The 21,025-nt window shown below is 43.5% G+C and overlaps 1 protein-coding gene across 9 annotated transcripts; it reads right to left on the minus strand.

Moving 5' to 3' along the window:
• Nucleotides 1-9,911: 9,911 nt before the first annotated feature.
• Nucleotides 9,912-18,451, minus strand: PDP1 (pyruvate dehydrogenase phosphatase catalytic subunit 1). Of its 9 annotated transcripts, none has more exons than XM_061439370.1 (4): nucleotides 18,290-18,451; nucleotides 17,471-17,505; nucleotides 14,572-14,708; nucleotides 9,912-13,999 (listed from the first exon to the last, which is right to left on the minus strand). In XM_061439370.1, the coding sequence occupies exon 4, from the start codon at nucleotides 13,953-13,955 to the stop codon at nucleotides 12,339-12,341; it is 1,617 nt and encodes a 538-aa protein (XP_061295354.1). In that variant the 5' UTR covers nucleotides 13,956-13,999; nucleotides 14,572-14,708; nucleotides 17,471-17,505; nucleotides 18,290-18,451; the 3' UTR covers nucleotides 9,912-12,338. The 9 variants fall into 9 exon arrangements, with proteins under 9 accessions (XP_061295354.1, XP_061295358.1, XP_061295355.1 ...); XM_061439374.1 differs by having other exon boundaries at nucleotides 14,558-14,708; XM_061439371.1 differs by lacking the exon at nucleotides 17,471-17,505.
• Between the last annotated feature and the right edge of the window lie 2,574 nt (nucleotides 18,452-21,025).

Genomic DNA, 21,025 nt, shown 5'->3' on the forward strand with positions numbered 1-21,025 from the left:
CAGCACAGCATGCGATTCTAAAATATAGTGCTCTCAAAAGTAAATATAGACACTAAAGGGAATGGTACGAAGTTTAAATCGCGGCACAAAAAATATGTTACGTAAGATTCTAACCTTCATGTTCAGTCCTTTTCTCTCAGGACACCTTTCCCTGATTCTTGTTGCAGCTGCCCCAGGGCTTGAGCCTGTTTAGAGTCTGAATGAGGAGGCTTCCTTTTGTATGCTGGCCTTGAGTCATTTTTGCTATTATAGTTCCAGATCTTTCGACATGCATACATACATTTCCAATAAAACCAGATTGTACTGATTTTGTGCATATTGATTTGAAACCTGTTTGTCCACTTAATGTGCTTGTGCTTAGTCACTCAGTCATGTCCAACTCTTTGTGACCTCATGGACTGTAGCCCACCAGGCTCCTCTGTCCATGGGGATTCTCCAGGCAAGAATACTGGAGTGGATTGCTATTTCCTTCTCCAGGGGATCTTCCTGATCCAGGAATCAAACCAGGGCCTCCTGCATTGCAGGCAAATTCTTTACCAACTGAGCTACCTTTTTAGATATTTCATGTTCATGGATTGGAAGAATTAATACTACTAAAATGTCCATTCTACCCAATCCCTATCAAAATTCCAATGGTGCTTTTCACAGAAATAGGGAAAAAATCCTGAAATTCACATGGAACCAGAAAAGACCTTAAGTAGCCACAACAATTTTTTAAGCAAAAACAAAGGTGTAGGCATCACACATCCTGATTTCGATATATATTACAAAAATTGAAAGTGAAAGTGAAAGTCACTCAGTCCTGTCTGACTCTTTGCAACCCCATAGACTATATAGTCCATGGACTTCTCCAGGCCAGAATACTGGAGTGGGTAGCCTTTCCCTTCTCCAGGGGATCTTCCCAACCCAGGGATCAAACCCAGGTCTCCTGCATTGCAGGCAGATTCTTTATCCACTGAGCCACAAGGGAAGCCCATTACAAAAAATAGCACAAAGCAAAATAAAGTGAAGAACAATGAAATGAGGTTTGCCTATAAATAGAAACCTCATTTAAAGTGGCTCCAGGAGGGGCACTCTCATGCTCTACCACTGGAATTCAACTGCAGACCCAGCTGGAAGAGCTGTACCTTTGCAGCTCCACAGGAAGAAAGTTACAGCATGACTACCCAGTAGGAGGAAGGAACAATTTCTCCTTGCCTGGCAATAGCCCAACCATTGAAACCATCACAACTCAGCCAATGAAAATCCACTACACTCTAAATTCTCAGTTTTCTCCAGTGGACTCCAATGTTTACAACAGACTCTCCCACTTCTCCTCTATATTAAAAAAAAAAAAAGTTTCTCTCTTGTAGTCTCCAAATTCGCCTATGGTGTGCCGCAGACTGCATGTCCTAAAACACAATGTTCTTGCTGTTCCCAAATAAATCTATTGTGCTAGTAAAAGAACTCGCTGCATTTTGAGGGTTTGGAATTTGGAAGCAGCTTTTCTAGCCCAGGATCTCACTGAGGCTGTAAACGTGCCATCAGTTGGAGTTGCCGACTTTGGAGTCTTGACTGGAGCTGTGATGTCTGCTTCCAACTTCACTCATGTGACTATGGCCAGGAGGCACCCATCCATGAGGATGTGGCTTTCTCTACAAGGCTGCTCCCAACATGGCTCCTCCCAGAATGGGTAATCCAAGAGACAGTAGGTATGACCAAGACAAAATTTGCACCATCTTTTATAATCTGATCTGAGGAGGGACATGCCATCACATCTGCTAATGTTCCATTGGTCACACAAACAAATCTTACAGAGCATACAATCTATACAGAGTACTCAGTTCAGTTCAGTCACTCAGTCATGTCCGACTCTTTGTGACCCCATGAATCGCAGCATGCCAGGCCTCCCTGTCCATAACCAACTCCCTGAGTCCACCCAAACCCATGTCCATCGAGTTGATGATGCCATCCAACCATCTCATCCTCTGTCGTCCCCTTCTCCTCCTGTCCTCAATCTTTCCCAGCATCAGGGTCTTTTCAAATGAGTCAGCTCTTTGCATCAGGTGGCCAAAGTACTGGAGTTTCAGCTTCAGCATCAGTCTTTCCAATGAATATTCAGGACTGATCTGGATGGATTGGTTGGATCTCCTTGCAGTCCAAGAGACTCTCAAGAGTCTTCTCCAACACCACAGTTCAAAAGCATCAATTCTTCAGCACTCAGCTTTCTTTATAGTCCAACTCTCACATCCATACATGACCACTGGAAAACCATAGCTTTGACTAGACTGACCTTTGTTGGCAAAGTAATGTCTCTGCTTTTGAATATGCTACCTAGGGTGGTCATAACTTTCCTTCCAAGGGGTAAGGGTCTTTTAATTTCATGGCTGCAATCACCATCTGCAGTGATTTTGGAGCCCAGAAAAATAAAGTCTGACACTGTTTCCACTGTTTCCCCATCTATTTCCCATGAAGTGATGGGATTGGATGCCATGATCTTCGTTTTCTGAACATTGAGCTTTAAGCCAACTTTTTCACTCTCCTCTTTCACTTTCATCAAGAGGCTCTTTAGTTCTTCTTCACTTTCTACCATAAGGGTGGTGTCATCTGCATATCTGAGCTTACTGATATTTCTCCCGGCAATCTTGATTCCAGCTTGTGCTTCTTCCAGCCCAGCGTTTCTCATGATGTACTCTGCATAGAAGTTAAATAAGCAGGGTGACGATGTACAGCCTTGACGTACTCCTTTTCCTATTTGGAACCAGTCTGTTGTTCCATGTCCAGTTCTAACTCTTGCTTCCTGACCTGTATATAGGTTTCTCAAGAGGCAGGTCAGGTGGTCTGGTATTCTACAGAATATCATCTCTTTCAGAATTTTCCAGTTTATTGTGATCCAGACAGTCAAAGGCTTTGGCATAGTCAATAAAGCAGAAATAGATGTTTTTCTGGAACTCTCTTGCTTTTTCCATGATCCAGCAGATGTTGGCAATTTGATCTCTGGTTCCTCTGCCTTTTCTAAAACCAGCTTGAACATCTGGATGTTCACGGTTCACATACTGCTGAAGCCTGGCTTGGAGAATTTTGAGCATTACTTTACTAGTGTGTAAGATGAGTGCAATTGTGCAGTAGTTTGAGCAATCTTTGGCATTGCCTTTCTTAGGGATTGGAATGAAAACTGACCTTTTCCAGTCCTGTGGCCACTGCTGAGTTTTCCAAATTTGCTGACATATTGAGTGTAGCACTTTCACAGCATCATCTTTCAGGATTTGAAATAGCTCAACTGGAATTTAGTCACCTCCACTAGCTTTGTTCATAGTAATGCCTCGTAAGGCCCACTTGACTTCACACTCCAGGATGCCTGGCTCTAGGTGAGTGGCCACACCATCATGGTTATCCAGGTCATTAAGACCTCTTTTGTATAGTTCTTCTGTGTTTTCTTGCCACCTCGTCTTTACACGTTCTGCTTCTGTTAGGTCAAAACTCTTTGTGTCCTTCACTGTGCTCATCTTCGCATGAAATGTTCTCTTGGCATCTCTAATTTTCTTGAAGAGATCTCTAGTCTTTCCCATTCTGTTCTTTTCCTGTATTTCTTTGCATTGCTTACTTAAGGCTTTCTTATCTCTCCTTGATATTCTCTGGAACTCTGCATTCAGTTGGGTATATCTTTCCCTTTCTCCCTTGCCTTTCACTTCTCTTTTTTCCTCAGCTATTTATAAAGCCTCCTCAGACAACCACTTTGCCTTCTTGCATTTCTTTTTCTTTGGGATGGCTTTGGTCACTGCCTCCTGTACAGTGTTATGAACATCCATCCATAGTTCTTCAGGCACTTTGTCTACCAGATCTAACCCTTTGAGTCTATTCAACAATTTCACTGTGACGAATAATCATAAGGGATTTGATTTAGGTCATACCTAAATGGCCTAGGGATTTTCTCTACTTTCTTCAGTTTAAGCCTGAATTTTGAAATAAGGAGCTCATGATCTGAGCCACAGTCAGCTCCCAGTCTTATTTTTGCTGACTATAGAGCTTCTCCATCTTTGGCTGCAAAGGATATAATCAATCCAATGTCGGCATTGACCATTTGATGATGTCCATGTGTAGAGTTCTCTCTTGTTTTGTTGGAAAAGGGTGTTTGCTATGACCAGCATGTTCTCTTAGTAAAACTGTTAGCCTTTGCCCTGCTTCATTTTGTACTCCAAGGCCAAACTTGCCTGTTACTCCAGGTATCTTTTGACTGCCTAATTTTGCATTCCAATCCCCTAGCATGAAAAGAACATCTTCTTTTGGTATTGTATCTGGAAGGTCTGTGGGTCCTCATAGAACTTGTCAGCTTCAGCTTCTTCAGTATCAATGATTGGGACATAGACTTGGATTACTCTAATGTTGATTGGTTTGCCTTGGAAACAAACTGAGATCATTCTGTTGTTTTTGAGATTGCACCCAGGTACTGCATTTTGGGCTTTTTTGTTCATTACGAGGGCTACTCCATTTCTTCTAAGGGGTTCTTGCCCTCAATAATAAATATAATGGTCATCTGAATTAAATTTGCCCATTCCCGTCTTTTAGTTCACTACTTCCTAAAATGTTGATGGTCACTCTTGCCATCTCTTGCTTGACATGGCCATCATTCCAGGTTCCTACACAATATTGTTCTTTACAGCATCAAACTTTACTTTCACCACCAGACACATCCACACCTAAGCATCATTTCCACTTTGGACCAGCCACTTTTTTCTTTCTGGAAGCTATTTAAATTACCCTCCACTCTTCTCCTGTAGCATTCTGGACACCTTCCAACCTATGTAGGGTGGGGCTTATCTTCTCCAAACAATGAACAAGCCCAATAAACACTTTCTAGGTTGGACTGAACTAACTGAAGTGGCAGTTCAATCCAGCTATAATGTTCCAAGACTTTGATGGGTGACTGGTTAGGTCACTCAAGTTCAGTGTCAAGTTACCTCATACCTAGCTCGAGCTCAGTGGTCATGCACTACCGTAACCAAGGAATCGAGAGAAACAGAACATTGTTTGAATTAAATGTATCAGTTTATTAAATGTGAGCACAGACATGAAAGACTAATGGCAATATGTAAACCACACAGATGTCTCTTACCTAACCACCAGCCCTTTCTCAGCTAGAATTAGTCAAGTCTCCCACCTGAGTGGCTGGAAGCCAGATTTCAGCCTGGCTATGGCTATGGCTCACCTCGGTTGTACTTCTCCCAGTCCTGCCCCAACTAACTCTAACATACCATGCTTTGCTCAGCTAGTCTTTACCGTCTCTGGTAGTTCTTTCTCTAAGTGTATGCTAGCTGCAAGGATGCTGCAGTCACTGTGTACAGCTGACCCTTGAACAACAAGGGTTTGAACTTCCCAAGTCCACTTATATGTGGATTTTTTTCCGTAGTAAATAATACAGTGCTACTTGATCTATGGTCGGTTGAATCGGTAGATGTGGAATCACAGATACAGAGGAACAGTAGATCCAGGTGAACTGAGACTATAAAGGGCTGACTGTAACTTATACTGGATTTCCTACCATGCTTGGAGGTTTGGGGCCTCTGTCCCCTCCTTGTTCAAGGCTCCAATGTATATACACCTAAGGTTTTCTCTGTGGCTTGTATCTTCCTACCTCACCTCCCACCATGGAGATTTCAACAAGTGAACTGGGGAGCTGAGGAACTGCATACTTGGACACCACCATGCATGGCTGATTCTTTCCCCATTTGGCACACCCTGTGGGTGGCTCCATTCCTCTACGTGTTAGACTAACTGCTCGGTTACATGGGTGTTTGCTGCTGCTTCTGAGCATCTTTGTCTCTGCTTTCCAAGGGCTTACTTGGCTACTGGCCATTTGACAGCCCTCAAGTCTTCTCAGTTCCAAAGGGGTCACCCTGGTTATTTGGAGAGATCAGGCAGTGTGATGTGGGGATTAAACGTACAGAACTTTGGAATATCCACATATGGCTTTGTTCGCTGGGTGATGAGGAATGAGCTACCTCACCTCTTTGTGTTGGGTAAAATAGGGGAAATAATACTTCAGTTTAGGGATCACATTGGTCAGGTCCTGGCAGAAAACTGATTTCATGTTATGTTGTTCAAATGAATGGATTACTCACAGAGGTGTGAGCAAGAATGGGGGTACAAACAAGGGTTGTTGAGGCACCCGGAGACGAGCAGCAGTAGGAAGCCATTAGCATCCCTAAAGCTGAAAGGCGAAAGGGAGGAAGAGCCCACCGAGAACCAGAATTGTGGAAGAGGTGCTGTAGAGTGGACAGGTGCAGCTAAAGCTGGAGGTGCAGCCTGAAGCGTGGAGAGAACAAGGAAGACATTTCCCAGTGTCTCTCTCATCTCACCTGCGGGTGCTACCTATGGGCTGAATGGAATGGGAATCAGGAGACAAGAGAGCCTGGCAGGTGCAGCTGGAGAGCAGGGCTTCCAAGCGCAGAGCAGGGTACAGAGGGTTTAGTGAAGGGGCTGAAGAACCAGACGAAACTAGCAGCACGGGATTAAATGAGAAAATATACAGTACACTTTCCACAGGACCTGGCACATAGCAACTACCCCACAAAGAGTGATTGTGGTTATTGTTAATATCACCAAGGCTGCAAGGTCACTGGACTTTCCGGTTATACCTGAAGCCATCTTTGCCCCTCTAAGCAAGTCATGACGCTTGGTTTAGTAACGCACTCTCTCTGGGTCTGCTGACACCAGAGCTTTAATGATCTAGTTTCTGTTTTCATCAGGTGAAATGTAGGCTGTTTAACCTGTCCCCAGATTTAGAGCAAGAAAAAATAATTTCTGAGCAAAGTTCTTTTGAGAAATCTGTCCATCTGGGCACCACAGATCCCTTTACATATGGCCTAAGACTTTCCTTTGTTCCTCTTATCTAATGAGCCAAGACGAAATGGTCATGCTAATGGAAACTGCTTTGTACTCCAACTGCTGCAGCCCAAGCATAAAATCCATGATTTCGTAAGGGCTTAAAAATGTCTTTTAAACTCCCTTACCTCACCACTATTCGGCTGCCTGCTGTCTTTCCCGTTTTGTTTTTGTCCCTGTCACTGGTCCAAGGTGTCAGAGGACCTGATGCTCCCTGCCCCCTTTACTGCCTCTGATCACACCCCTCTCTTTCCTCACCTTTCCTTTTTTCCCCTTAGATCTTGTTTCACATTTCCCACTCTTCTCAGTTTTCATGCTTGAAGGCTGGCCTCTCAGTCAACACTGCCAGCCAGTCAAATCCGTCTTGTTGTTCAAGGAGATAGACTGATTAAATCACCGCAGGTGAGATAAAAATCTTTGGTTCTTTGACTCTTCTTGGCTGCTTGGTGTGGCTCTGCACTCCAGGTTTGAGGTTTCTAAAGGGCTGAATGTGATGACTAACCTCCTTGCACCTTCAGTCGTGTCCACCTCTTTGCAACATGGCCAGGCTCCTCTGTCCATGGGATTTTCCAGGCAAGAATACTGGAGTGGGTTGTCATTTCCTTCTCCAGGAACCTCCGTGCACTGTAGTAAAGTCTGACTGTTCAGTTTGGTTGAGTCTGTGCTGAAGACAGAGAGTGAGCCAGTGACCTGTGTATAGCTTAGAGAAGCAGAGAGGTGTGACTCTAAGGACAGTCTTAAATCTTGAAAAGCGTATGTACAAAACTTGTAAATTTTTATATTTTGGAACTTTGCTTCTTTGGGGTTGAGGCAAACTGGTCACCCCTCTGCCTGTGAGAGCTCTCTACAGTCTGTGGGCTAGCAGTGTGCTGATCTTTTAAAGTTTCTTTCCCTACCCAATCCCCCTTTTTTGATGAGGTTTCAGTGAGGTCTGTTAGGGGTGTATCCTGCAGCTTAATTGGCTTAAAATGTTCTCTCCTTTGGTGTGGTCTCTTTGGGGACCAATTGGGAGGAAAAAAAACCAATAGTGTAACTGTTTTGATACTGAAAATTGATAAATGTCTTTTTGAAATAACCAGTCCCTCCAAAATAAATAAATCCAATATGACAATCTCAAAAAAAAAAAAAAATTATTAGAACAATTTAAAACCAGACATGTATGTATTTTAGGAACCTAAATACTGGCTACATTACTGAACCTAAATTGTGTGGTCCTTAGAGTATATGAATTGAATAATCATTATTAATGGAACATGAAATGCATGAATTTCATCATTCTTGATAATCATTTACTTTGAAGACTTAAAAGTTGAAAGCTATTTAGAAGACAATACTGTATACTGTTAGGATTCAATCCAAGTATAAATTTTGTCGGATTCAATCCAAGTATAAATTTTGTCGTTAAGAACCAGGCTGGCTGGATTTAGCAGGATTAAGCTTGGCTTTCAAAGTTATTTCTGAAAGGAACAAAAAGTGACCTTCATACTGTAATAAAGTCTATTTAGATACCATTTACCCAGCATGTCCAGGTCTCAGCTACAGTAAATAGTAGTTGTTTTATTAATGAAAAAGGTCAGAATTAAAGTATGTTAATGAACAGACTAAGGATACCAGTTGTCTAGACCCTCTTGCTACACCCAAAGACAAAGCTAACGATAACCCATATTCAGGCATGTGTTTGACTAGTGAGCATGAAATCTTCGTCTAGGAAGAATTTTTTAAAAAAGCTGAGATATTCAAGTGAGTTATATTATTCCAGTCCCAATTTAACAGTCAGCATTTAATCCACTTCTTTCTCATCCCCAATCCTAGCTATGGCTGATGGGAGTAATAAGCCAAGACCATCAAAAACTGGAGGGGACATATGTATACCTATGGCTGATCCATGCTGATGTATGGCAGAAACCCACACAATATTGTAATTATCCTGCAATTAAAGATAAATAAGGAAAAAAAAAGCAAACAGGAAAAACCAAGGTATAATTTATCTATTTTTTATAGGATAGTCATTAGTTCAATCAGTTAATGCACTGTTAACTCAATAAAGTTATCAATGGGAAAGGTACAGAGAAGTCATTAGCGAAGGAATGCTCTCTAATCTCCAAATTCTTCACCAAGTTTCATTTTCATTGCTTGTTTAAAGGGCATTTTTTCTTTAAAGTCCTACCATTAAGGTATGGAACATAAAACTCGCTTGTAATCCATCATGTTTTTGATGTTAAATCTACACTTCAATCAAATAATATCTCTGGGAACTGATAACCAAAGTTAGCTTTTAATGGGGAGAAGGGGCTGATGATGCCCATCAGCAGTGGATACACTGTTCTATTCATACTATGGAATGCTACTTGTTAGTAAGGAGACTATGAATATACTCAACATAAGTGAATCTCAAAAAAAATGAACAAAAGTCACATATGAAAGAGTAAATATTACATGATTTCATTTATATGAATTTCTAGAACAAGTAACACTAATCTATTGTGACAGAAGTCAGAACAATAGTTCTATGGGGAAGGATTAACCAGAAAGGGGCATGAGGGAATTTTCTGTTGGAGTAATGCAAAAGTCCTGTATCTTGACTGGGGTTGTAGTTACCAAATCTCAAATTACATATTTAAAATCTGTGCATTTTATTGAATGTAAAGTATACCCCAGTTTTTTTTAAAAGTGCTATCTATCTAGAGGATCCTAAAGTTAAATATAACCTATCACCACACTGCTCCTGCTGGTGCTAAGTCACTTCAGTCATGTCCAACTCTGTGTGACCCCATAGACGGCAGCCCACCAGGCTCCCCTGTCCCTGGGATTCTCCAGGCAATACTGGAGTGGGTTGCCATTTCCTTCTCCAATGCATCAAAGTGAAAAGTGAAAGTGAAGTCGCTCAGTTGCGTCCGACTCTTAGTGACCTCATGGACTGCAGCCTACCAGGCTCCTCCATCCATGGGATTTTCCAGACAAGAGTACTGGAGTGGGGTGCCATCGCCTTCTCCTCCTATCACCGCAGAAAGCATCTAATGAATCTATTAATTAAAAAACAACACAGGTCGTTCATTCAGAAAGCAGATACGAAGCTTTAATTCACTGTGGGCATTTCTATTCACTATATAATATATAAACTTTTCATATTTCTTCACACAGATAAATCTTTTATAAGACTTTTTTCCCTCCAAGTACTGTGTACCATAACACCATTACATTTAACTAGCTAAGGACATATTATAAATACCATGAGCCACTGACTATATACAGAAAATGACACGTTAGAAAGTATAAATTAAAAATGTTTAAGAAAGGCTAAATACAATGAAAGTTTACATGTATTCTTTAATTCTAGATATCACATCACAGTGACAACCAATTACAATAAAATCAAAACTTCTTTTAGATGATAATACATTCAAATTTCTAACATCCAATTATTTTCATTTCCACACTGTTAATACTACAGGCTTAACACGACAGGCTTTTAGACTGCAGACCAAGTTTCTTGTGTAATAATAACAAAGTTTCTTGTGTAATAATTACTATCTTGATCATGATCAAAAGAAACCAAATTTATATATACTGTACTATACAGAGATGAGACTTTATTAAGTATAATATGGAACTCTTTAGTAAAGGTGTTCAAGAGAAATTCAAATAGTAGCCTGAAAATGAGTTTTAACTGCTACTGTATTCTACATACATTCCGTTAAAAAATGAAGTCTCTGTCAAAACATTTATAAATAAGTATATAGTATAATAGCTTTTCCCCCTCCAAAATACCACCTGGGAGAAAATTTCCAAGGTGACTCAAGGAGGGGAAAAAAAAAGGCCTCAGAAAACAAACATTATATGGTCTCATAAGCGGCAATCTTCCAGAGTCTATTTTCAATTGGAATAAATTCTGCAGCCAATTCTACCTTGCTTCGGTGTTCACAGTCCAGAGTCCTTGAATATCTAGTTCAGTATTCTACAGAAATCTGCAAGGACTCCCAAACACCCCTCAACTAATTACACAAGGGAAAACTGATCATGTTCTGTATTAAAACTTATGTGAAAATTGTACATAGTCATAGCCATTCTTTTAACAGTGATGCTAGAATAAGTGATGAAATATATGCACAGCTGTACACGAATCACCATTAAACACAGGAACACAACGCCATTTGATGCATATCAAATAAGCTCCCCAAAAGCCAATCTGAATATATTTATTTTCATTTACTTTGATACAGCGTTGGAAGGGTCTGCATATAATTACGGAGACTGCTGCAAACAATATTTGATGCTATTAAGTGTTCCATTAAGCAGCAGGCATGCACAATAGATACTTTAAAAAATTTCTCATGTATGTATCTTAACATTTCTATTTATAAGCTACAATATGTTTAAAGCATTTAGTAATCTTTAAACCAATTATTTAAATTGACCTATACCTAAGTGGGGAAAAACAACAACAAAAAACTTCATCTCAACACCTGAAGGTAATATTTAAACTTTACTCCCCCAAATTATGTAAATTTTTTTTAATATGTCATCCTTAAAATTCCAAACATGACAAAAATTCTTACCACTACTAGATTAGAAGTATGATTTCTCAGCAGCAGTCTACCCATCACACACTTAAAGCATGCCACACTTCAGGGGTTTACATGATAAGAGTGACGTGCTGGCTGTAGATGACCATAATTGAACATCAGTCTCTTCTCTTCATTCTGGATCTTTTATTTCAAACTAAATAAAGCTTTTCATTAATATAAACTAAAACTTTTTTCCCTTTATTTAACACCAATAGAGGAGATAAAACACCTTTATTGTCTTCAAGTGCCCGGCAAAATAGAAAATCTTTCAACTACATTAGGTAATCGGGTGAAGGGCTAGTGTTTGTTTTCTCATTTAAGGAGCATTCCAAGTCAAATGATCACACACAATGACAAATTCAGATTGCCTGGTTCTCGGTCCTTTATGGCTTAAAGCAGTGGATTTGAAAACTACCTCTGGTTAAAATAAAGTTCATGAATAATGCACAGGTTGTACATCTAGGAAATCATGCAATAAATATATGTTCTCATGTACACTGGAATCTTGGTGATGAAAGGGGTCTGCAGGTGTGAACAGTAATGTTTCTTCATTTTACCAAAAGAATACACCCAGCAAGTTCATTGCTTTGGGCCTATTCAAAACCCTGTTTGCCAGGTCATCCTGATTTTCTCAGAGTGATAAAAGCAGCCAATGTCGTAAGCCATCTTACGACAGTTAAGGAACTGATGGGCCTCAACTGCAGGTGCTGTGAGGTCTGAACTAAGCAGAACGAGATTCTCAGGATCCTGCCACTCTGCTACAAAGTCACTTTGGACTACCTGGCAGACTAGAGTATCAAATAGGGAAATGCTGAGAATGACCCACTGGAAATACTTACTATAGTATTATCTAAAAAAAAAAAACCTATCTGCCCTTTAAATCTATTTGAGAATTGCCTTGGTAAGACCCACTCACTGTTCCTGGTTTTGATATGCCCCTACAACATGAGAATTGAACTGAACTACAATGATTGTAATGTCATCTCTGTACATCCGAGCAAGCTCTTCAGGAAGACTAAGCATTTTGGAGAGGCGCTCATGATCAACAGCCCCAAACTCATTGTTGCCCACAGCGTGGCGAATAAGGTGGGTTGCTGCATTCTGGTCCTCAAACACCGATGACATCTTAGCTCTCCGTTCTGTTAAAAGGCCATGCATCTGCCCCAGAGTCACCTTATAGCCACCAACGGCTATTGGCTGCTGGTGGTGCATGCCTGTTAGGTACTCACCCACAATCCTAACCACATCCTGCCTGTGCATTGTCTCCCACAGCCCATCAGTCGCCAGTACCAGAAATTTATCCTGTGGCCTTAATCGGTGGTAAGTTACTTCTGGTTCAGCAGTGAGATAAGGAGGTGTGTAATAATTAGGAGGGATGAACTTGGTGTATTCATTGTCATTCAACTGGTCTGGGCCAGATTCTATCACTCTCTTCTGAAGGTCAATGCTCCATTTGAACTTGACGTCTCCAAAAGCCCGAAAAGGCATCAGCAAGCCAAGCAGCCGATCCTGTTTCACCACACTCTTGGCCTCGTTCTTTGGGTGCTCCAGTTTCAGCCGTTCCACTTCTCTCTCATTCTGAGCGTTGTGGTCATTAGACAGCGTGACTGCCGACCAAGAGCCGTCCTCTTCCTGCACTCCCAGCATGGCTCTGCTATCGCCAGTGTTGGCCACGTGAAGGTCAACGCCATCCACGTGGGCCACGCAAGCTGTGGCCCCAGAAAATGCCACTCGAAGCACTAGGTAGTTGAGGAAAGAATTGGGATCACCAACTTGAGCCTCCAAGGAGATGTCATTGTCAAGCCTCTTGAAAGCATTAATCAAAGCCTCCTTAACATCAATATCAGTCGACTCCCCAGTGTTGAGGTCAATAAGCTCTTGCCAGTAAGTCCTCAAGCTGTTGAAATATAACTTGGATGCCTCCTTACTGAAGTAATCGTTGGGGTGCTTGTGCCACTGGAGAATGGGCAGCAGGGCTCGACCACTCTCTACAGCATTTTCGATCTCCAGCAAAGTCTCGTGGGGTAACAAAGAGACAGCAATATAATAAAAGAGTCTTTCACTAACTGCCTGGGAGCAAGCACAGCCTGCGTGGCCATCAAAAACCCCCAAAAGCATCCCTCTGGTCTGCAAGCAGGTTGCTGCACTCCTCCGGTCCTCAATGGGTGCGTTTGCCGGCAGCTGATTGCTGTCAAATCCAAGGACAGAACTTACATTTTTGCCATCAAATTCTGGCACTTTGAAACTGTATTCATTAGCTTTCAGGATGCTATTGACTTGGGGAGGTGTGAGGTAAAACTTCTGCGGTGTGGAAGCGTATCTCCTTCCTTGGGTGTACTGCCACCAGCTCTCCTTTGGCCTGTAAAAGGTAGCATACGCCGGATGGGGTGTGTATCTCGGGCGACTCTGCGGAATATAAGGGGGTGAGCAGCAGAGATGTTTGTGGTGGCAGTAACATGCAGTGCCATAGATTCTGCTCAGTTCACAGTTACGAATCAGAGGGAAAAACAGTTGAGTTGGTGCTGGCATGGCATCAGAGAACAGTGGCAGGCTGGAACTTCTGACCGGGATTCCTAGACAGCAATTTCACAGGTACGCACAAAGAAAAAAAGTTACAGATTACTTAATCTATTTTTGCTTTCATAACAGATATTTAGCAGGTGAATTTACAAGTGCCCCGTGCCTCCTAAGGTACTGTATTTTACACATATACCATGTACTATCTCTACAGGATATACTCTGCTAAGTGCACTCGATTACTTAATGGAGCCAGGGGCAAACTGTCTTCCAGCTTTACTTTTCTCTTTGTAGTTCTTTATGCAGCACAAACTGGGCAGAATGTACAATAGATCTGGCTGGGAAGAGCGGAGATGAAGGTTATATAACATCATGCAGTGGCAGTCTACCTGGCCAATCACCCTTCTTTTTATCCTTAAAAAAGGCCATGGGTCTCCCATATTGCACAGGGACTTTTCCCATTTATGAAGATCCTGTTTCTAGAGCCATGGTCAATGGTTAGCATTTGATACACCTGGATAGCACCATAAATGTGTTTGGATGCAGCCTCGACCTGTGTGTATTCATGAATTATTTGTACAATATATACATACGTTACTATAATTAACACGTACACGAAAAATCTTACATAATGGATAAAAATAGAAGTTCCAAAATGCCCTCCTTGCATCCAGGAGATGGTCTTGCAAACAATGCTTCTCCAGACCACTGTGCCGATTTGGCAAGTTTAGGGACACAGGTCTGCCACCAAGTCACCAAATAATCCTGGAAAAGCGGGCAGGTTTCATTTATTCATTAATTTTACTATATTTTTTGTGATTAAAAAAAAAAAACAAGTATTTTAGTAGCTCTAAAACTTTATTAGTAACATAAATGGTCTCAGTTCTGGAACTTAATTTACTTGTTAGTATTTTCCTCTGCCTATCAGCCATAAAAGAAAGCTACAGAAATATGGTCTTCATCTTTTATGGACCCCAAGTAGAATTCACCCGTAGAAAAATATTCTCTTACATTTTAAAAAATGGTTATCTATTTGCCTTTGGAAATTAATAAACAGTGAAACAGTAGTCTAATGTTCTACGGTTTGGCTTAAAAAGGTAGAGCATTATACTCGTGAATAAATGAAGAATTGTATCACTTATATCTGGAAGTGGAACACTGAAAATATTTTGATGAGCATTTATCTAGAAAATGTAATAAACATGTATCAATAAGCCAGGTAATCTATACACGAAAAGAATCCCTCTTGTAACACATATTTCCCCTGAATTCTTGAGGTATGGCCTCAAAGTGTTTAACTGGCCTATAAACAAATAGGCTTTAGAAATATCTTAAATAGGGAAACAAATGCAATAAACAAAAAGGAATAAGGAATAGAAAATCACTTGAGCCTTAATATCAACTATTTCTTCCTAAGGTTGAACACGTTAAGAAAAATTTTTACAAATACCATAGAGTATTAGCTATATATTACATTATTTTCACATACCCTTTTTGGAAAAACAGTTAGAAAAATGATAAGTGGAATATAGGGAGCAAACACTGAGTTTGCTTCGGTAATAAGCACTGTGTAAGCCAGTCATATAGAACCCCTTTTGCATGTGATAGAATGTACCATTATTTTAACTGCACTATTTAAGAAGAAATTTGTTTACAAAATTGAAAACAAGATTAGGCAAGAGAAGGTAATGAATAGAATTTTGGAAATAAGAGCAATAACTAAATAACGTCTGAAAGGCAGTCAGGTCTTTCAGAAGACCTGAAATTCCAGAAGAACAGGAATCTATCAAGAATAACCACTTAAATAACAGCACTTTAAACTGAATACCTGAAAGTCATCCAAAGGTTAAGTGTACAGAGCCAGGAGATGTGCTACAACGCTGGGCCACATGACATTGGCTTTCAGATACGAACGATATCTCTTGCTAGGTTTGTATGCAGAAAGCACATGGACTCATTTCATGCTTTGTATGAAGATTATTTCTATTATTAAAAATGGAAACATACCAATTTTCATGAAAATAAATTTTCTCTGTAAGTTTATATACGTCTACATTTAAGCTTACTTTACTATGTAAGAATTTTAGAGGAAAAAAAATACCTGTGTTTCTGTATGGAATGCAGGTTGAATCAAAGCACTGTTTGTGTTTGGAGGCGGGGTTTGAGAGACAGATGTGTAACAGAACTGGGCTATATGACATCTGATCAAGAAATAACAAGACCGGGAAACTCACACTTTCCTTAAATTCCTTTGTTTTGACAATCCTCCTGCTTTTCTAATTGACTGCAAAATGAACTATTTTGGCAAAAGAACTGATTCACGCAGCAGATGCTTTGAATACATAAATTCAAACACCAGGCACTCAAGTAACATACATTTTTCCTTCAGGCATAAATTCTCAAGATTAAAAACAAAAAAGCAGAGAGTCAATTTTATTAATTCGATCTTTCAATTACTCAGGGGTTTAGCATATGGACCGAGATTCCCAACATGCCTCTCAAAGTCAAATTCCTAGGGAAGTTACCTACTCTGTGATTAAAGAGCATTCGTTCACCACCAGTACAAGTGACATACTCTCTCTATCAGACCAGTTACTCCTGGCAGTTAATGTACTTTCGAATGCTTTCATAAACCGTAAGTGAACATTCGAAACACTCTTGAGTATCCTTCTGAATATCCTGTGATTCAACAACAAAAGTCCATGAAATCAAAACTCTTGTTGACAACTTGCTAAATTAACGAAGTTAAAAGGGCTCTGATGCAGCAGTAAGAATAGCAGCAAGGTACAGTTGTGGTAAACTGAAGCACCGTCAAATCTTCAAGTTATTTCTGGCCACAATTTCACTTAAAAATTCCGATCCCATGATCCCGACTTGGCCACCTTAGGTACAGCATCTTAGTCTTAGGCAGATTTTGCCAGTGACTAATAAGGAAAAATGAGCTGTAAGGAGAAAGAGGAAAGAGATCCATCCATTCTTATTGATGTACTCTGCAGGGCTTGTGCCAGGAAATGATTCCACTTTATCAATAAACTCTCAGAACAAACTAATTAAGAGAATGCAATTACTGCCCCGACTCCAGAGCTCTTTAGCTTTGCAAAGCTTTTGGTGTAAATGGAAAAAAAAAAGCTTTACTAATCATTAAATGTGTCAGAACCCCAGTTTATGTAATCCGATTGCATTAAACACCCCGCATAAAGACTCTCTGCGATTTTTCAGCATTTTGGGGCAACGTTTAGCCATTTCACAGCTCCTGTTATCTCTACATGAATGAAGAAACCTGCTGCCTTTGGAATACTCCGAAGCCCCAAGTCAGCACTTGTTTGATCAGTTTCCTTTGTACCCTACCTGAAAATGGCACTCACTTAAGGCGTCAACTGCTATCCTGGTGCAGGATCCCTTTGTCCCCCCTTTTCTATCTACCTCACCTCTTCATTCCACACAAACCCACCTAACACCATCCACACGCAAAATCAGTCATCATCCTCCCTGGGTACCCAACGCTAGGTAGTTAAGGGAATACCTACCAATTCGTCTGGGCCCGGGACACACACACATTCTCCTGTCATCACAACACGGAGCCGACAACATCCACAACCCGCGCGGAGAGCAGCAGCGACAGCGGCACCGGCCCATTGAAAAGCAAGGCAGAGATGCTCGTTAGAGGAGGCGTCGGCAGGGGAGGCGCGAGCGGAGGAGGGGCGAGGTCTCGCTGCAGCCGGGTGAATGGGGCTAGGAGGTGGGGTGGGGTGAGGTGGGGTGGGGGAAAGAGAATAGAGGCGCAAGACCGGGGGTGGGGAGGAGGGCGGAAACCTAACCAACAAACCCACCCCTCGGGAGCCGCGGAGCTACAGCTGGAGGCGGCGGGGGCCCAGACGCCGGCGGAGGCGCGCCCCGGGACCGGCCCGTCCATCCAGCCCCGGCGCGGAGCCCACGGGAGCGCAGCATCCTCCTCCCGCCCACGCTGCGCCGGCCGCAGACCTGAAAACCGAGGGTCGGCCCGCGGGGTCACCCTGGGCCCAGGGTGTGCGTGTGAGGGGGGAATCCTCAGGCAGAGCGCCTCCGCGCCACCTGAGCCGCACCTGCCTCGGACCCACCCTCGCGCCGGCCCTCACGGCGCCCCGGGCGCGGCCAGCGGGCGAGGCGGGCCCGCCCCCGCGGCCCTGGAGCCCCGCGGGCAGTCCCCCGGCGCCGTCACGCTCGCCGCGGCCCCGACGCCCCTCGAGCGCGCACCTGGCGCCCCCAGGCTCGTCTCCTCACGCGTGCCGGCCGCCCGCCTCACAACTTCGGGCGGGCGGAGGAGGATTCCGGACGGCGGTTCGGCGCTGGGGTGAGGGAATACGAACCGGACACGGCAGAGGGAGGAGCCGCTTCTTCTCAAGAGGAGGCGGCGGCGGCGTCGACGGCACCTCCCGGCGGTCCTTCCTCACGAGCGGCCGCGACTCCTAGGAGCGCGGCCCCGGGCCCCAGGCCGGCCCACTCCGCCCCGCCCCCTCCCGTCCCCCTACGCCGCGCCGGGCCCCCGCCCTGCCCCGCCCGCGCTTTCGGGTCCGAGCGCTTCCCGCCTTCCCATTGGGTGCGCAGTGGCGAGGGGGCGGGGCGCAGCAGAGCGGGCCGCTGCTCGGCGCGTGGGGGCGGAAGAGCCGCGCGCTCCCCGCCCGCTTTGTGACGTCACGAGGGTCAGACACGCCCGTCCATCCGCGCGAGCTGCCCATTGGCTCTGCGGGCCCGCCTCACGTGACCGCGCCCGCCCCCGCGCCCGCTATAGCCGGGTGGAGGGAGGGCTGCGCGCGCCCGTGGGCTTCACTGAAGGGCCGGGAGGGAGGAAGCGCCGGGGTCGGCACGAGCGTCCCCGAGCGGGTGGGGCCCGTGAACGGCCGCTTCCCGCAGGCAGGCTTCCACGACGCACCGGCACCTCGGCGAGCCTCCTTCCCTCCTTACGGGTGGGCTGGGGCTTCGTAGTTTTGGGCTGCGAGGGGAGGCTCCCTGCCCAACGGGAAACTAAATTCCCAGAGACGGCCCTACCTGGAATAACAAGGCATGAGAGGACCCCGGGGTATCTGAGGCCTGGTTCATGGGATTCTTTTCGGAGCGTTGACTTTGGAGCATGGTTTCTGTCATTTTCTGGACATGTCTCAGGGCCCAGCAAGAGAAAGGCGGTCTGGACAGCAGCCAGAGGAAGTTGTGATGAAGGAATTATTGACTCTGTCGAGTAGGTGTGTGTGCTCACTTTTTCTGAAAGAAAGAAAGTGAAGTCGCTCAGTCGTGTCCGACTCTGCGACCCCATGGACTGTAGCCTGCCAGGCTCCTCCATCCATGGAATTTTCCAGGCAAGAGTACTGGAGTGGGCTGCCATTTCCTTCTCCAGGAGATCTTCCCGACCCAGGGATTGAACCCGTGTCTCCCGCATTGTAGGCACACCACGTTTTCTGAAGGGCTTTGAAATCAGTCTTTATTTGCCCTGAATAAGAAAAGGGTAGAACGCACAATGCGAAAATGGGAAGATCCCTGAACTTTCTGTGTCAGGACCTTCATCCAAGTCACTTCTGCTCCGTGAGACTTAGTTTCCACTTCTGTTAAGCTGGATTGGGGTGGCGTTGGCAGTCTTGGTTAAAGGGTAGACATGGCAGGGGCTGCTTCACTTGTTTCTGTCCATATGTAATCTCCTCTTTATGGGAACTGAGTCACTGATAGTGGCTTCTGAAAACTTCCTTGGAGATGGTATCAGGCAGATCATTGCACTTATCCTGCTGCTGCTGCTAAGTCGCTTCAGTCCTGTTCGGCTCTGTGCGACCCCATAGACGGCAGCCCACCAGGCTCCCCCGTCTCTGGGATTCTCCAGGCAAGAATATTGGAGAGGGTTGCCATTTCCTTCTCCACTCTGTCTACTGTTAAAAACAGTTAACTGACTTATTAAGCATATCTGCTTACGAGCCGATAAAATTCCCAAAGTGATGTGCCCAGGTTATAAAAAGCTGTCATATTAACAGTATTGTGGAGTTTTGTTTTTGTTAATTTGCACTATCTGATTTTATGTATTAAAGGAGAAATTTTATAGACACAAAACAGTGCCAGGAACTGGTTCTTTATAGCTCCTAGATTTTTCCAACTGCCTCCTCTATTCTCTAAATAGAGGGCATTTTGGCCCAGCCCCAAGCTTCCCACGGAACTCCTGTGGCTATTTTTATGTGGCCCTCATCCATTTTACATGGACCTATCTGCTTCACATCAACCCCTCTTTTTTACTTCTCAAATGAGCTTCCCATAAGTTGGTATTTTTTTCATGGTCTTTTATTCTGTTGAGTATCTAAGTATCTGTTTTCTATAGTCTCATAGAGGCAGTATAGGGTGGTGTAGCAAAGTGAGTAAGAACCCAGCTGGAACTAGACTACCTGAGTTCCAGTCCCAGCTTTGCATCTTGCTACGTGGTCTTGGGCAACGTCTTCCTGGCTCAGTTCTTTCATATATAAGATAGGAATAAAAATAGTAATATTTTAAAACTTTTTACCCTCACAGGTTTGTATAAAGTGAGTTGATATATATATATATATATATATCATGCTAAGTAAGTACAAGTAAGTAGTAAGGGCTATGTAAGTATCAGTTATTATTAATATTATAGACAAGTCCAGGTCAGTGTGTTTGTTTTATTAAGGACTCCTAGAGAGTAGGAGGGAGAAGGCAATGGCACCCCACTCCAGTACTCTTGCCTGGAAAATCCCATGGATGGAGGAGCCTGGTAGGCAGCAGTCCATGGGGTTCCACAGAGTCCGACACGACTGAGCGACTTCACTTTCACTTTTCACTTTCATGCATTGGAGAAGAAAATGGCAACCCACTCCAGTGTTCTTGCCTGGAGAATCCCAGGGACGGGGGAGCCTGGTGGGCTACTGTCTGTGGGGTCACACAGAATCGGACACGACTGAAGTGATTTAGCAGCAGTAGTAGAGAGTAGGAGATAAATACACTCAAGTAGAATATATTCTACAGCTAGATACTAAGCGGTTATTAATAGAGTGGCTGCTGCTGCTGCTGCTAAGTCGCTTCAGTCGTGTCCGACTCTGTGCGACCCCATAGACGGC

This window comes from Bos javanicus, chromosome 14 (genome assembly GCF_032452875.1).
Source record: "Bos javanicus breed banteng chromosome 14, ARS-OSU_banteng_1.0, whole genome shotgun sequence".
Taxonomy (NCBI): domain Eukaryota; kingdom Metazoa; phylum Chordata; class Mammalia; order Artiodactyla; family Bovidae; genus Bos; species Bos javanicus.

Coding starts and splice junctions, on each gene's coding strand:
- PDP1 (XM_061439366.1), bottom strand. CDS start 17,856: ATGGACGGGCCGGTCCCGGGGCGCGCCTCCGCCGGCGTCTGGGCCCCC. Junction 17,506..17,773: donor AGCTCCGCGGCTCCCGAGGG/GTGGGTTTGTTG, acceptor TTGTGATGACAG/GAGAATGTGTGTGTGTCCCG. Junction 14,000..17,470: donor TCCCGGGCCCAGACGAATTG/GTAGGTATTCCC, acceptor ATTGCTGTCTAG/GAATCCCGGTCAGAAGTTCC.